At 41.3% G+C, this 14,870-nt stretch overlaps 1 protein-coding gene across 1 annotated transcript in view; it reads left to right on the top strand.

Annotated features, from left to right (window-relative positions):
* NPAS3 (neuronal PAS domain protein 3) overlaps positions 1–14,870 on the top strand; it is a 345,000-nt gene that overhangs the window by 290,923 nt on the left and 39,207 nt on the right. The window contains exon 10 of the mRNA XM_069949688.1: positions 14,101–14,219. Coding sequence (XP_069805789.1) covers positions 14,101–14,219 — 119 coding nt within the window. The remainder of the gene's footprint in view (positions 1–14,100; positions 14,220–14,870) is intronic.

Below are 14,870 nucleotides of genomic sequence, written 5' to 3'. Positions count from 1 at the left end.
GCTAAGGCCCCGTTCCCACTGAGCAAAGCTAGCGGAATTCCGCGACGGAATTGTCCGCCGCGGAATGCCGTTAGCCTCCCGCTCATAATGGGACTCTATGGGAGGTGCGCGCTCCTGCCCTGTCCGCGCTGAAGAATGAACATGTTCATTCTTCAGCGCGTATAGAGCAGCAGCGCGCGCCTCCCATAGAGTCCCATTATGAGCGGGAGGCTAACGGCATTCCGCGGCGGACAATTCCGTCGCGGAATTCCGCTAGCTTTGCTCAGTGGGAACGGGGCCTTAATTGGAAAATTTGGTGTGGGTGAAAAAAGTTCATATTTTTATCCAATGAGACAGTGTAGAGGCGCATACTAGTTCTACATGGGGGAAGAAAGGAGACGTTCATAAGATGAATACAGTGTGGATTTTCTGCAGCTGAAAATACGCACCAAAATAAAAATTTATTAGGGAAAGAAAAATCACTGGGTATTTAAAGTGATTTTCACACAGTTTTGCTGTTTGTACTTTATGTGTAGCTGTGGCCTTTATAAAAGGTGCAAATAAATAGCTTAGATGTAAGAAAGTTTCAAAATGTGGTCCGCACAAGAGGGAGATTGTGCAATTTTCTTTCTCCCATTTTATTTTCCAAAGCAAATAAACCGTACAAATATAAAAATACACTTAAATACATATTATTTTCTCCCTTATCCCCCCATACCAACCATCCCACTCTCCAAACCCCATCTCAACCCCCCCAAAAAACCCTACAATTTATTACATCAATTGCCAAATGGACAAAATCTTTCAACAAATACACACAAAAATGCCATGTAAATATAATTGGAAAATAAAATATGCAATTACAAAATATCCACTTTGGATCTGACCTTTGTTATCGTACCCTAAAGTATATTTACACAGACAAAAGAGATTTCTAGCTCCTATTGATTTCAACAGTCAACAAATGGCACTGTAAAAAGTAATCACCATACACCAACACTGTATAAAATTGACCTGAAAAAAAGAGAAATTGCCACCCCCCACAAAAAAGTGAATGTTTTTCAGTACATTATGCAGTGGGGAAAATTAGTTTTTGATACACTTCCGATTTTGTACGTTTTCCCACCTACAAAGAATGGAAAGGTGTGTATTTTTTTATTGTACATCTTTAAATTATTTTGCATTTTATTACATGAAATAAGTATTTAATCACCTACCAAATAGCAAGAATTCTGTCTCTACAAGACCTGTTAGTTTTTCTTTAAGAAGCTACTTCTACTCTACACTCATTACCTGTATTAATTGCATCTGTCCACACAATCAATCCCACTCCACCATGGCCAAAACCAAAGAGCTGTTTACGGAAACCAGGAACAAAATTGTAGACCTGCACAAAGCTGGTATGGGCTACAGGACAATAGGCAAACAGGTAAATCAGATGACACCAAATTAGAACTTTTTGGTAACAACTCCACTTGTGTTTGGGGGAAAAAGAAGGATTAGCATAATCCCAAGAACACAGTCTTAACTGTTCAGCATGGGCATTGAAACATCATACTTTGGGGGTGCTTTTCCGCAAAGGGGACAGGATGACTGCACTGTATTGAAGGGAGAATGGATGGTGTATAGTAAGATTTTGGCCAACTTATGATAAAAACAAAACAGACACCTTTCCATTTTTTGTAGGAGGGAAAACTTCCACAATTGGCAGTGTATCAAATACTTTTCTTTCCCACTGTATGATCCCCCAAATTATACCATAAAAAAAAAAATAGATTGCATTGATGGCAAAACAATGGGGGGTGATTAGGACTTTATCAATAGTTTTTATGTAGCTTTTGGTATAAAATTGTTGCAAATTTTGAGCAAATGCTTATTTGCTCAGAAATCAGCATTTTTTATGTTTTGGCCATACAGTTATGTGCAAAAAAAAAAATGCTCTTTTTTTTTACACTAGTTTTATGATGAAAGTATTAAAAGGGGTACTCCAGCAAAAATGTTTTTTTTTTCTTTCAAATCAGCTGGAGCCAGAAAGTGCCAGAGATTTGTAATTGACTTCTATTGAAAATTTTCAAGTCTTCCAGTACTTGTCAGCTGCTGTATGTTCTTCAGGAAGTAGTGTATTCTTTCCAGTCGGGAGGTTTTCTTTGGGGATTTGCTCCTGCTCTGGACAGTTCCTGACATGGACAGAGGTGGCAACAGAGAGCACTGTGTTAGACTGGAAAGAATACACCACTTCCTGCAGGACATACAGGAAGTGGTGCAGGGATATAAGGTGCCTCCAATGGTGTAGGGCATCGGCTTACTTCCCAGTATACATTACTCAGGTGAAACACGCTTGCATGTATATAGAGTATTTGTCGAGTGAGCATTTGAATGACGGCTGTTATGGAGTAACCGCCTTCTATTAGAGGCAATTGTGCACACGAGACCCCCCCCCCCCCCCCATATATTGTATATTGTGTATATATGCTGACATACGGCATATAGACGGGAGCTGCTGTAATGAACAGACAGGGCACCAGACTCTCTTTCTAGTTAGGGAGAACCCCTTTAAGAAATGTTGTTAAGCTTGAGACAGCCAACAGTTATGACAGCAGGCAGCCCTGTATGAGAGTCTAAGATGCAGCAGGCGTGGGGGAGTGGAGAAGATTCAGCAGCGTTATCCACAATGACTGCTATGTCAGGCAGAGCAATGAATCCAGAAGGAGGGAAAATGACAAGTTGGGTTTTATTCCTGTTCAGATTTAACAACGAGAAGAAACATAGGATAAGACAGCAGTCACCCGGTCAGGAGCACAGTCCTGTAGAGACCTGGGCAATTTAAATATGTTACAAATGTATGGGGAAGATTGCTTAGAATGAGGATAAAAAACACATAAAAGGTAATGACTGAAAACACAAGGATCACGTGAACACCCTCTCTGCATTCCACTGTAGGTCCCTGACCCCCATAACAACCCACTGAAAGTATTGTTGTATTTATTAGATGTTACAACAACATTCCAGTAAAGAAGGTAGTGAAGAACCATACCAGCTACCGAACCTAAGTACAAAACTTAAAGGGATATTCCTTTCTCAACAAACATAGTTATACTTGTAGGACTCGTCATGTTAAATACAGTCATTTAGCAAACTTGTCTCCTTCCCCTGATATGCTGCTCTTTTCCTCAAAGGATATGTGCACACTACGGAATCCTGACGGAACACCCGCTGCGGACTCCACAGCCCGCTGCTCCCATAGGCTTCATTCTATATAACTTGCCAGATTCCGCCATCTGCCTAAAGAAAGAGCAGGTGCATTTTTTTAAATTATTTTCTTGCAATACCCCCCCCCCCCCCACACCTGTCGTTTGTCAATTTTGTGGGACTCCCTCTTTAATGTTTGATGCTGGAGTATGGCAATTTTTGTGAGGTTCCCCTACATGGAAAACAGCAGATAAGCTGCCATCATACACAATACTGGATAATGCTGTGAAGAGAATGCCCAATCCCTGCTGCCACCACTCCTAGTGATGCCTGCTCATCCAATCACTGGCCACAGTGGTGACCGCTCTCAGGCAGTGATTGGTTGAACAGATACTTCCTTGTGTTGAGAAGAGATCAGGAAGTGCTGAGCAGTGGGGACGGGCTCTGTCAGGGGATCAGGGCTGTTTCTAAATTTTTGTATTTTTTTTTTGACTCTTTAGCCTACTATTGGCTTCTATTACATATAAAACATACTGGACAGTCCCTTTAATGGGAACCTTTAGCTAAAAGGTACGTACATGTAGTCATTGATACTTGTGCTCTACCCTTAGACTATAACATTTATAATAATATTCATTGTATAAAGTTCACATTTTAAAACCTGTAGCATGCATAGTCTTCCCTTATATTCATTAGATACATGGCTCATCTGTTCTTAGCGGCCTTCATTGTGACACTGGGACAATTCCTGTCCTGAAATATTGAATGCATTTCCTAGCTCACGCTGTGTGTGTATGTATGTATGTGTGTGTGTGTGTGTGTGTGTAAAAGGGTGTTAGAGGGCGCAACAGCGAAACAGCCCCCCCTCCTCTGCTCAGCCGTCTTTCACAATCCATCTCTCTCCTCTCATAGCTGCGAGGCCTCATTGGGGATACATACATTAAGCCCTTTAAATCGTTTATAATAAATCTTTGTCTAAGGCTCATTTTGACAGTCTCTCTCTCTTCCCCTCTCGCTCTCTCTCTTTATCTGACCCTTTTTAAAAGAGCTCCTTTTAAAAGAGAATCCTCAATAGTCTGTTAATCCACTGGGTGTACTGACAGAGAGAGAGCAGACAGAGAGAGACAAGAAAGGCAAAAAGATACAGCCCCAGGAAATATACACACACAACGCAGTGCATTTACACAGAGCTGGCGCATGCAGACTGCTTATTAACCTATTTCCTGCCACCATGGCTTAGCGCTACCTTTGCTGTCACAAAGTAGCAATTGGCCGGCTTTACTTAAAAATGATAGTTCTCCATAGACCGCTTTAGTAGAATGTATTAACCCTTATATGCCAATATAATTTCACTGCGTCATTGCCACTTATGCAGAACCAGAGGGGAATTTATTGATGCGTTCACCATAAAACCAAAAGCAAAAACACAGGAAAAGTCGCACAATTTTGGGCAAAAATTTGCATCAATTACACCAAACCCCAAATAAAAAACATTGATTAGACCCCCCCCCCCCAAGTACATAGTAATACATTATATGAAATGTTACATTATATGAAACTGATGGCTTGAGTAGTCTAGTCTTAAAGTGTAGCTCTGTGTGTTTCTTAAAGATGTGCACGACGGTCTCTCTCTAATGTAAATTATTATTATTTGGCACCAGAATAGGCTTTTGAGTGCCTGTTCTCTTCGCTGCATACAGTGGAACCTTATAAGAGTGAGCTTCCTGATCCGTATCATGTACATCTTTGGGTCTATCACTGAAGATGAGAGCTGTGAAGATGGTCTAGGAAGCTCCCTCCCATAAGGTTCCACTGTATGCGGCAGACAGAACGGACGCTTGGAAGCCTATTCTGCCATAAAATTCAAAAAGGCCAATATACTTCAGCGGGTTCAGCAAAAAGCATAAGGTGTAGGGGACCTCCCGACTCTCCACTGACAGACTTATGTCAGTGGAGATATGGGTCAGGCTTGATGGATTTTCACTGCCCAACCCTTTTGTTCTCAGAGTTATAACCTGGTGCTCCGGCTTACCCCTCTACATAGACAACACAGGAATGTTCGGGCGTGCTGAACGTTCATACTTATGGAGGGGAAACAGAACTAACAGCCAAATGATCATTTGGCCTACAGCAATTCAAGTTGTATCAACTTTTTTAAAGGAAAACTGTCAACTCTTCCTTGCTGCCCAAACCACGAATAATGTGGACAGTCCCTGGTGTCTTCCGTCAATGACACTGACCTTGATTGATAGATCTCTCCCTATACCCAAGCAAGGCTTTTGGACAGGAAGAAGCAACCTACGACTCCTGGCTCAGGTGGCAACAAAAGTGATGACTGTTTCCTTTTTAATGAACATAGTTAATTAGATATATGGTTAAACAAGTTGATATATATAAGATACAAGTCAATGGAAATAGTCACCATTTTACACAAGTGGTCTTACTTTTTGGCACATGTTGATAGCTTATTCTTAGCAGTGCTTGCCCAAGCTGATGGGCACTCAGCCGTCCCTCCCGTATCACATCCTCCATGGATCTGATCACTTCCTGGTTTCCTCTCTGAACTCTGACCCAGTTGTTACCATGCAAAAGAACACACACTTTCCCTACAATCCCCCTCGCTTGAAGTCTTAGTGGAGACTAACTATGAGTACTTCCCGGAGACTGCAGCTGAACTGAGCATGCCTGTCCCCCTTAGTGGGTTGAAACCAAGGGCAGCAGGTTATCAAAATAAAACAGGTACATGAAGGATTAGTAAGTCTATAAACAGTACAGATTTAGAAATGATTGTATATAGAAAATAGGTTTAATTTCGCATAATGCATCAGTTTAGACCAGGTTTTGTTAATGACACAACCCCTTTAAGCTGTCTATCAGAATTGCAGGCCACTGGTGAGGTGTTTATATTCTTCTTGTAATGGCAGCAATCATTATGTATTGCGCTTTAGGCAGTTCCCTAATGTATTAGTGTAGGGTCACCATATGTGAATCTAGAATTTAAATATGCCTCTTGGCTATATGGCGGTGGGATACAGCGCAGAGCACCGTATGAAGTGAGAGTTTAGCCCGGCATTAGGCAATACTCCTTAAGCAGTTGAAATTCCGAGAAATCTGTATGAGTCAAACTCTAGATTGGGGAAAAAAAAGAACCTTTTAACTGGAAACATTAAAAACCTATTTTACCAAAAATGAACCGTAATTGTCAAATAACAGCTTCACTTTGCACTGTAGGAATTGTAATTGTATTGTGCAATTTAGGAAGACTTTTGGCACGCTCTCGTCTCCTTTTTCTACAAAATCATCTGATTTAATAAAAAAAAATTAAATACGTAATAATCCATATATCAGCACAACATACCTTTTTTTTTTTTAACCAGGGAGACATAAATGTGCACCACCATCCGTTTCACACTATAGCATATGCTCTGTTCTGCTGTCCCTTGGTTTCTGGTGGCCATGATGTTTTTCCAGCTGCCATTTTGGGTAGGCCCTTGCTCAGCAGATGTAAGCAGTTAAAGGTTTTATCCAGCGCTACAAAAACATGGCCACTTTCCCCCTACTGTTGTCTCCAGGTTGGGTGGGGTTTTGAAATTGCATACCGCACCAGAACTGGAGACAAGAGTAGGGGGGAAAGTGGCCATGTTTTTGTAGCGCTGGATAACCCCTTTAACGGAAAGGGGGAGTAGACAGCTTACATAAAGCCCCCATTTTGGCACCAAAAGGATTGAGGAGGCATAGAGAGATCATGACACAGCAGTACTGGAGCGGAACTTGAGCAACACTCGTCGATCTGTAGAGCCTGACTATGACTGAAGATAGAGGGGAGAACAAGTCTGGGACCGCTGTTATTGAGACCTTCAAGGACAACCTGTAATATTAGGGCCCTATTCTACGGGACAATTATCGTTTGGATAATTGTTAAAGATAAACTATCTCAAACAACCGCATCAGCGAGCTTCTAGACATCGTTCACACATTTCAACGGAACCATGGTCTTTAGTTCTAGTTGTTCTTGTGGTCGTCCTGACCTCATTGATCGTTCGCTTCAGAGAGATTCAACAGAACGATGAACAACAGATTATCGTTCAAGTAGGTGGGGTGAGTCTTTTTTTTTTTTTTTTTTTTTTATTCTCTCTGCCTCCGGTGGGCGTATTTTGTATTTTTCCTTTTATATTCGTACACAATCTATGAATATTATAAATGTTAACACGTAATATATCCTGTTATGTTAACGTTTTCCAAGCTTCGTTTGTTCGTTGGTTCCCTCAATTCACAACTATCTTATTTATGAATAGAAATAATTGAATAATTAATAGAATAATGAATAGAAAATGTAAAATGAAGTTTTAAATGGAAGTATGGTCCCTGTCAATCAATGTGTTTAGCCAATAGGATTTGCACTATTAAGCTGTTGCACGCACCCACTAACTACCAAGAAACGACCGAACTATGTTTTATTACACCGAACGACTTGCGAACAATGCACAAATGAGCAATGATAAAAATAGGTCCAGGTGTCATTGAGCGATCAATGATTTCTCGTACGTCGTTCAATCGTTAACTGCTATTCAACCGAACGAATAATGCTTTGTTCCGAGTGATTTTACGATTATCCGAACGATAATTGTTCCGTGGAATGCCCTTAGTGTGTTGATCCAGCAAAAGGAAAAATAATCTTTATAAAGGCAGAGTGAAAGAAACATTTTTTCTGAATCCAAATATAGTAGAAAATATATCCCAACTCAAGGAAATCCAGAGTTGGGCATTTTCCCTCAAGTCTTGACAACATCGGAAATTTTGTTTCAGATGGGATCCTGGAGAGAGTTTAGGTGACACTGTCACCCCCTTTTTGCATTATGACTTCTCTACACGGGTGTAAAGGGTAAATTTTGCAGTTTTCATACCTTAATTTATATCATACGTCCAGTAAAAAGTAATCTCTTATCTGCGGATTATGCCACCTGGACGGGACTTTACGACCGCAACGCCATGTTGCTCTGCCCACAACAGCCCGGTAGACCCCGCCCCTCTGCGACGTCATCGCCATCTAGGCACCGCCCCCTCAACAGCCATTGGAAGGGGCCAGCCTAAAGGTCTAGGCTCCACCCCCTCTAGGTCGGCCCATACCAATGTATGGTAGCACAGGTAGTACAATCCGCAGCTGAGAAAAGATCACTTTTTTACTGGAACAAGCATCATGACGTATTCTATAAAAATATGGTATGAAAAGTACTAAATTTACCCTTTACACCTGTGTAGAGAAGTCATAATGCAAAAAGAGGTGACAGTGTCACTTTAAGTATCACTTGTTTATTATGTTTCCCCCTGACCCTGTCTGCTGCCAAATAATAATAATAAAAAAATCAGTATAGAGAAGGTTTTGATGGGCTTGTCTCTTCTGGGTTTCGTGCTGAATGGGGTTTGGAGGGTCTTCCCTTCATATTCTTAATCTTCTCTATTCCTCTCCCTCTGCTTATCTTAAAGCGACTCTGTCCCCCCCAAACCACTTGTACCTTCAGATAGCTGCTTTTAATCCAAGATCTGTCCTGGGGTCCGTTCAGCAGGGGATGCAGTTATTGTCATAAAAATAACTTTTAATCCGGAAGCGCTGTGTCTAGCGGCCGGGGCTTACATTTGTATATGCATTAGGCTAGCACACCCTCTCTGCCCTTCCTTTCCACCCTCCTCCACATTTACTGCTGTTTGAGCTTTGCACAGGTGTATTAACAATCCAGCCCATGTTCATTTGACAAACAGGTGGGGAATAGGAAGCAATCTTCCTGGAGCATTCCTAATAATGAGGAGGGTGGGCCAGCCTAATGCATATACAAATGTAAGTCCCGGCCGATAGGCACAGCGCTGCTGGATTAAAAGTTATTTTTATGACAATAACTGCATCCCCTGCTGAACGGACCCAGGACAGATCCTGGATTAAAAGCAGCTATCCGAAGGTACAAGTGGTTTGGGGGGGACAGATTGTGGGTACAGAGTCGCTTTAAACTTCCTTCTTTTTAGAGCCCAGACCATACATACAGCACGTGGGAGCCGCCAGGGGTGCTCGCTTTCTCCAGCCCTTTTTGCTTTGGCAATGGAGCCTCTGGCGGCTTCCATTCGCTTGAATCCTGACATTCAAGGGATGAATGTAGCAGCCAATTCTTACAAGCTTCATCTCTTCACAGATGATTCACCACTCCTTACGCTCACTTCACCCTTGAGCTCACTTTTACCTGATGAAGGAGCCACAGTGATTATAGGAGCCAGACACGTTGAACCTGTTTTTGGAATTAAAATTTTGTAGTTTTTAATATCCCACTTAAATACTATCAGCTCATTAGCAGATTTTTCATTTAACTTAATCGGTCATGTCACCTTCTGAAGGGACCCCTTCCGCAAGCCTTGTCTAGGTTGGTGACATCTTTCTCTACACGGGACAACAGCGAGATATTTTTAAATTTATTTGGAATGGAAAATGGCCTCAAATTGCTAAAAGAGTAATATTTATTCACAAGCGTTCAGGTGGTCTGTCGGTACCGCATCTACTTGAAGGAGAAGTCAGGCGAAAATGTTTATGAAAGTATTGTATTGCCCCCCAAAAGTTATACAAATCACCAATATACACTTATTATGGGAAATGCTTATAAAGTGTTTTTTTCCCCCTTCTTTTACTACTGCATAAAGGCTTCACTTCTTGGATTAAATGGTGATGTCACGACCCGACTCCCAGAGCTGTGCAAGCTGTGGCTGCTAGAGAGGATGATGGCAGGGGGCACTGAGGGACACAGGGCACTGGAGGGACACTGAGCATCCCCCTGCCATCATCCTCTCCAGCAGCCACAGCCCGCACAGCTCTGGGAGTCAGGTTGTAACATCACCATGTTATCCAGGAAGTGACATCACCATGTTATCCAGGAAGTGAAGCCTTGATGCAGTAGTAAGTGCAGGGAAAAAAAGCACTTTATAAGCATTTCCCATAATAAGTGTATATTGGTGATTTGTATAACTTTGGGGGGGAGGGGGCAATACAATACCTTCATAAAAAATTTCGACATAGTTCTCCTTTAATTATTATAAAGCAGCAAGACTGGCCCAATTAATGCTATGGAGAACGCTCTTATTTGGCTTTGGCTGGAATCCGATCTGGTTTTGCAGTACACACTTTCTGCCCTCTTTGCCACATCTGCATGCCTCACCTCAGATTATGCTTTACTCTTTAGCTCTTTGGAGGAAAGTTAGATTTAAGAATTAACTTCAAACTATTGTATCCCGTTGCTCCTCATATTAGGCAACCCTGACTTTTTACCTGGTCTTCAGCAAAGCCAATTCACCTGGTGGAAAACTAATAATTTATTGATAGTTTGGGATTTCTTGAGTAGAAAGGGTCTCTATGAGTGCAACCATCAATTCCGTTCACCACCTTCAGAAAAGTTTAGGATGCAGTCGCTATATTAATTTTTTTGCTCTCAGCATGCGGTTGGTGTGGAAATTACTCCTTTTTAAACTCATTCCCGTGAGATCAGAAAATTCTGTATATGCACCAGTGAGAGTCGGATTTAAATATTACTCTGTCCCCCTTGCAAGTAGTGAACTCCTCAGTAAAGGGAGCTGGCAGTTCTTGCTGGTGGAGACAGCTCTCAAAATCTTGCATAGGGTGTACTATGTGCCAGGTTACACACCATTTATCTGGAAGTCTCTCGGCTTTGCTCAGCCACTAAAAACATGCACCACATATGGTAGTCTTGCCCGATAGTTCATTCGTTTTGGACTCAAGCTGTTGGTCGGCGTAATCGGATGGTCGTTTCCTAAGATGCCTCAAACTTGTCTGTTTGGCATTAAACCATCCAGAATTCCGTATCAACCCTTCAAGTTAGCACAATATATATTGTTAGCTGCATGTTAGAAGAAACCTTGTTTACATTTGAATAAAGTAATTAATAGACCATGTAAATAATGTTATCCGAAAAAAATAGCTGCAGTTAGAGGGGACATGGTAGTGGCATTTGAGAAGATCTGGGCGTCATGGTATGGGTCTGCCCGTGTTGCAGACATATCTTACTATATAACCACTTGAACTGCTTTGTGTGTCTTATACCTTCTTTCTTTTCTTATTATTTGTAAGTTCTGTGCAAGACTGCACTTGGTTGTTTCACTTTTTTGTATATTTGTTATACTGCTGTTGGTTCTACCTTTGGAGGCGATGGGGGCCCATAATCAAAGTGAATAGCTTTTCTGTGCTTTTCAATAAACTTTATCTGTTTGAAACTCAAATGTAATTTCTCCTAACTAAAAAACCCAAGCTTCATAACCTGTGTTGGTCTTACAACCCACCTATTCCCTTAGGCGCCCTCCTCTGTACCCATTTCAGTTCAGCCATGTCCTCCTTATATACAGCAAATGGACGCCGGTTGACCTCAGGGAAATCAACCAAAACACCGCAGAGACACCATCACGTGTCTCGACGTCAGTGTATTCTAGAACATTGCCCCCTAGAAAACCAAATATGCAAAAGAACACTGCAGAGACACCTTCATGTGTCTCGACGTCAGTGAACTAGCCAGACCTTCTTCCGGGAAGGAACAATCAAGCCAAGGAATGTCTCCAAGCAAGGAATCCATCTACAGACAGCTGTTTCGGGGTATTTGCCCCTCATCAGTGTGGAGTAGGATTCTGGCTCCTTGTATACAAGTCCCCAAAATTGTACACAATATTTAATGTGTGACCAATGATTTGTATGAAGGCAAAACTATGTTTATGTCACAAGCATCTATGCCTCTTTACATGCTTCCCGGAACTTTATTAGCCTTGGCAGCCGCTGCCTGGCACTGATCACTAAAGTTGAGTTTGCTGTTCACCAATACCCCCAAGTCCTTTTCAGCTTTACTCAATGTTTTATTATTAAAAACATAATTGTAGAATTTGTTTCCTGGGCTCGAGTCCATAATCTTACATTTATCCACATTAAACTTCGTTAGCCAAATTAATCTAGGGAAATTACTGTTAACATTTATATTAAACAGCATAAAGCCATTTCAATATTATACATTTTAGCAAAAAAAAAAAAAAAAAAAAAAATCACTGTAACCTGGGTAGTTTGACTAAAATACTTGATTGCTCTGTAGGTATTAGATTATGTAATACTGGAGTGCATGTACCAGTTGGTTACTTAAAGTAGATGTCCAATGGAATCTATTTTCAAATGTCCAATAAATTAACATATATTGGTAAAATTAGTTTATTATCTTTCTCAGGTGTTTTTTTTCTGTCTGTCACTCCTGTTTTTGCTGTATACTCTAGGTGGGAATTCAGCCCAACTCCATGTTTCTCCCACTATGTGGGAGAGATTACAGTCAAGATGATGTATTAGTAAAAAATAGGCTGAATAAGATCAATGAATAAGAAAAAGTACAAGAGTGTACACAGGAAGCTAAAGAGCATTACTGGATGGACACTAGACAACAGAGTAGACAATTTGCATGAAATCAGAAGGAAAGCTTGAAAGACTCCAGAAAGCTGGTAAAGTTACTTTATTTACCAGTATATGTTAATTTATTAGACCACTAAAGGGGTTATCCAGCATTAAAAAAAACCTGTCCGCTTTCTTTGAGAAACAGCATGACTCTTGTCTCCAGTTCAGGTGTGGTTTGCAATTAAACACCACCTGAAGTGGTGTATTCTTTCCAGTGTGGGGAGCTGGAGAGGTTTTCTATGAGGATTTGCTACTGCTCTGGACAGTTCCTGTCATGGACAGAGCATTGCGTCAGATTGAAAATAAAATGCAGGACATACAGTAGCTGATAAGTACTAGAAGACTTGAGATTTTTCAATACAAGTAAATCACGAATCTCTGGCACTTTTTTGGCATCAGTTAAATTAAAAGAATTTTTTTTTTTGCTTTGCTCTCCCTTCAAGCTCCATTCACTTCAATGGAACTTGAAGTGTTGCCGTTTCTGGAAGAAAGCGGCCATCTTTTTCTAAACCTGGGTAACTCCTTTAAGAATAAGGTTCATTGTCATACAGCACAATGAACACAGAATAAAAAACTCCATCACTTGTGATGATATACTCCAAAGCAAAATATCTAATTATAAGTGTTTTCCAGGAAAGCAGAATTGATAGGTTATCAATACTTGATCAGGAGGGGGGGGGGTGCTGGCACTCCCACCAATCAGCTATTTGTCGCCCACACTACAGTGAAAACGGAAGCGGGCCTTCCCCTTAGCTGACAATAAAAGCTATCTACTCAGGTACCTGCAGTTCTTATAGTGCACAGACCTGTGTTCACCTCTCGAGTCCGACACCTTGCTACCAGACATATTTTTCCTCTTGCACTAGTGAGGACGTGCACTGTTTTCCCTATCTCTCCCAGCCCGCCCCACCAGGAGGCTCCTGTGATCCCGTTCTCTGGCGAAGCTGAGCATCGGATCCTAGAACCAGCTGGATCTGAAGCCGACACTCCAGTTTTTGATCTTGAAGCTTTTGATTAGAACTAATGAGCTTGTTTAATTCAAAATGGGAGCCCTGTGATAAAAGAAATAGGTTTGATTCCACTGGATTAGAGAAGAGAATTATCTGGCGTAGTGCTGGATACTTAACCCCAACTCATGGCATTGATGCTTCTTCTCCATTAACCTCTTCAGGGCTGGAATAAAGAGACTTCACTCTGAGGAACTGACAGGCTTTTTTTCTATATAAAAGAGCGTAAGAATAATCTAGTTGGGTTCTGAATATTATAGGTCCTTTAAAATACTAAATTGGCATCACAAATCTAATTTTTAATCAGGATGGTGCTGCGAACCCTAGGGACAGCAACTTGTACATGATCCTTTTAACGTGCCAAAAGTAGACCCATCTTTTTTTGCTGGATAGACCTTGTCTACTATCTTCCTCCAACAGTGTTGATGTTGGTTATTCATACCTATTTATTTTCTTTTATAGTGGAGTCCTCAAGCCCTGGGATCCTCCCTCAGGACAACTCTCTAGAAAGGTCTTTCTTCATTCGGATGAAGTCAACGCTGACTAAGAGAGGTGTGCATATCAAATCCTCGGGGTACAAGGTAAGTGCCGCAGGTGGGATGCTTTCTCTGGATAGCGTCTTCATTTGCTCTGCAGTTTGGGGACATATTTATACAGTGCTCTCCCTAGTAATGTAAACTGTTAATTTGGTTGTTGTTATGTAGTGGAAACAATCACTGTAATCTTTCCCATTTGCAGTGCATGTATGTGTATTGTTTTGTTCTATCTTTTTTTTTTTTTTTTTTTTGCATTGTACTGTATCACTTTCTCCCAAACTATAAGGAAGGTCATATCTATCACAAGATAAAGGAGAGCCACTATTCTGTCACATGTAATTCTCTGAATAGGATTTTTTTTCTCATAGGAAGAGTGAAGGGGACAGCGGAAAAAAAAAAAAAAAACTCTTCTCAGCCTTTGTCCCACACCCCCTTCCTCTGCCCTGCTCCCTCTGTCCTCCCTCTTCTTTGCTTTTCAACTTCAAGGCCTTCATGTTGCTTCCAAATTGTGTCTGGGAGAGAATTCCCCCCCAGGCTGCCTACAATCTAAAGGTGTCTTTGAAGAGCCTCAGTGTATAAAGAATCAGGATGGTTCCTCTCTCCCGAGGCGCAAGGCAATAAAAAAAATAGAAGCACAATCTTACTTGTGTCTGTGTGGATGAAACCTGGCATCGCTGCTACAGGAACACAAACTGG

This window comes from Dendropsophus ebraccatus, chromosome 13 (assembly GCF_027789765.1).
Source record: "Dendropsophus ebraccatus isolate aDenEbr1 chromosome 13, aDenEbr1.pat, whole genome shotgun sequence".
Taxonomy (NCBI): domain Eukaryota; kingdom Metazoa; phylum Chordata; class Amphibia; order Anura; family Hylidae; genus Dendropsophus; species Dendropsophus ebraccatus.
This window is presented reverse-complemented; position numbering and strand designations above follow the sequence as displayed.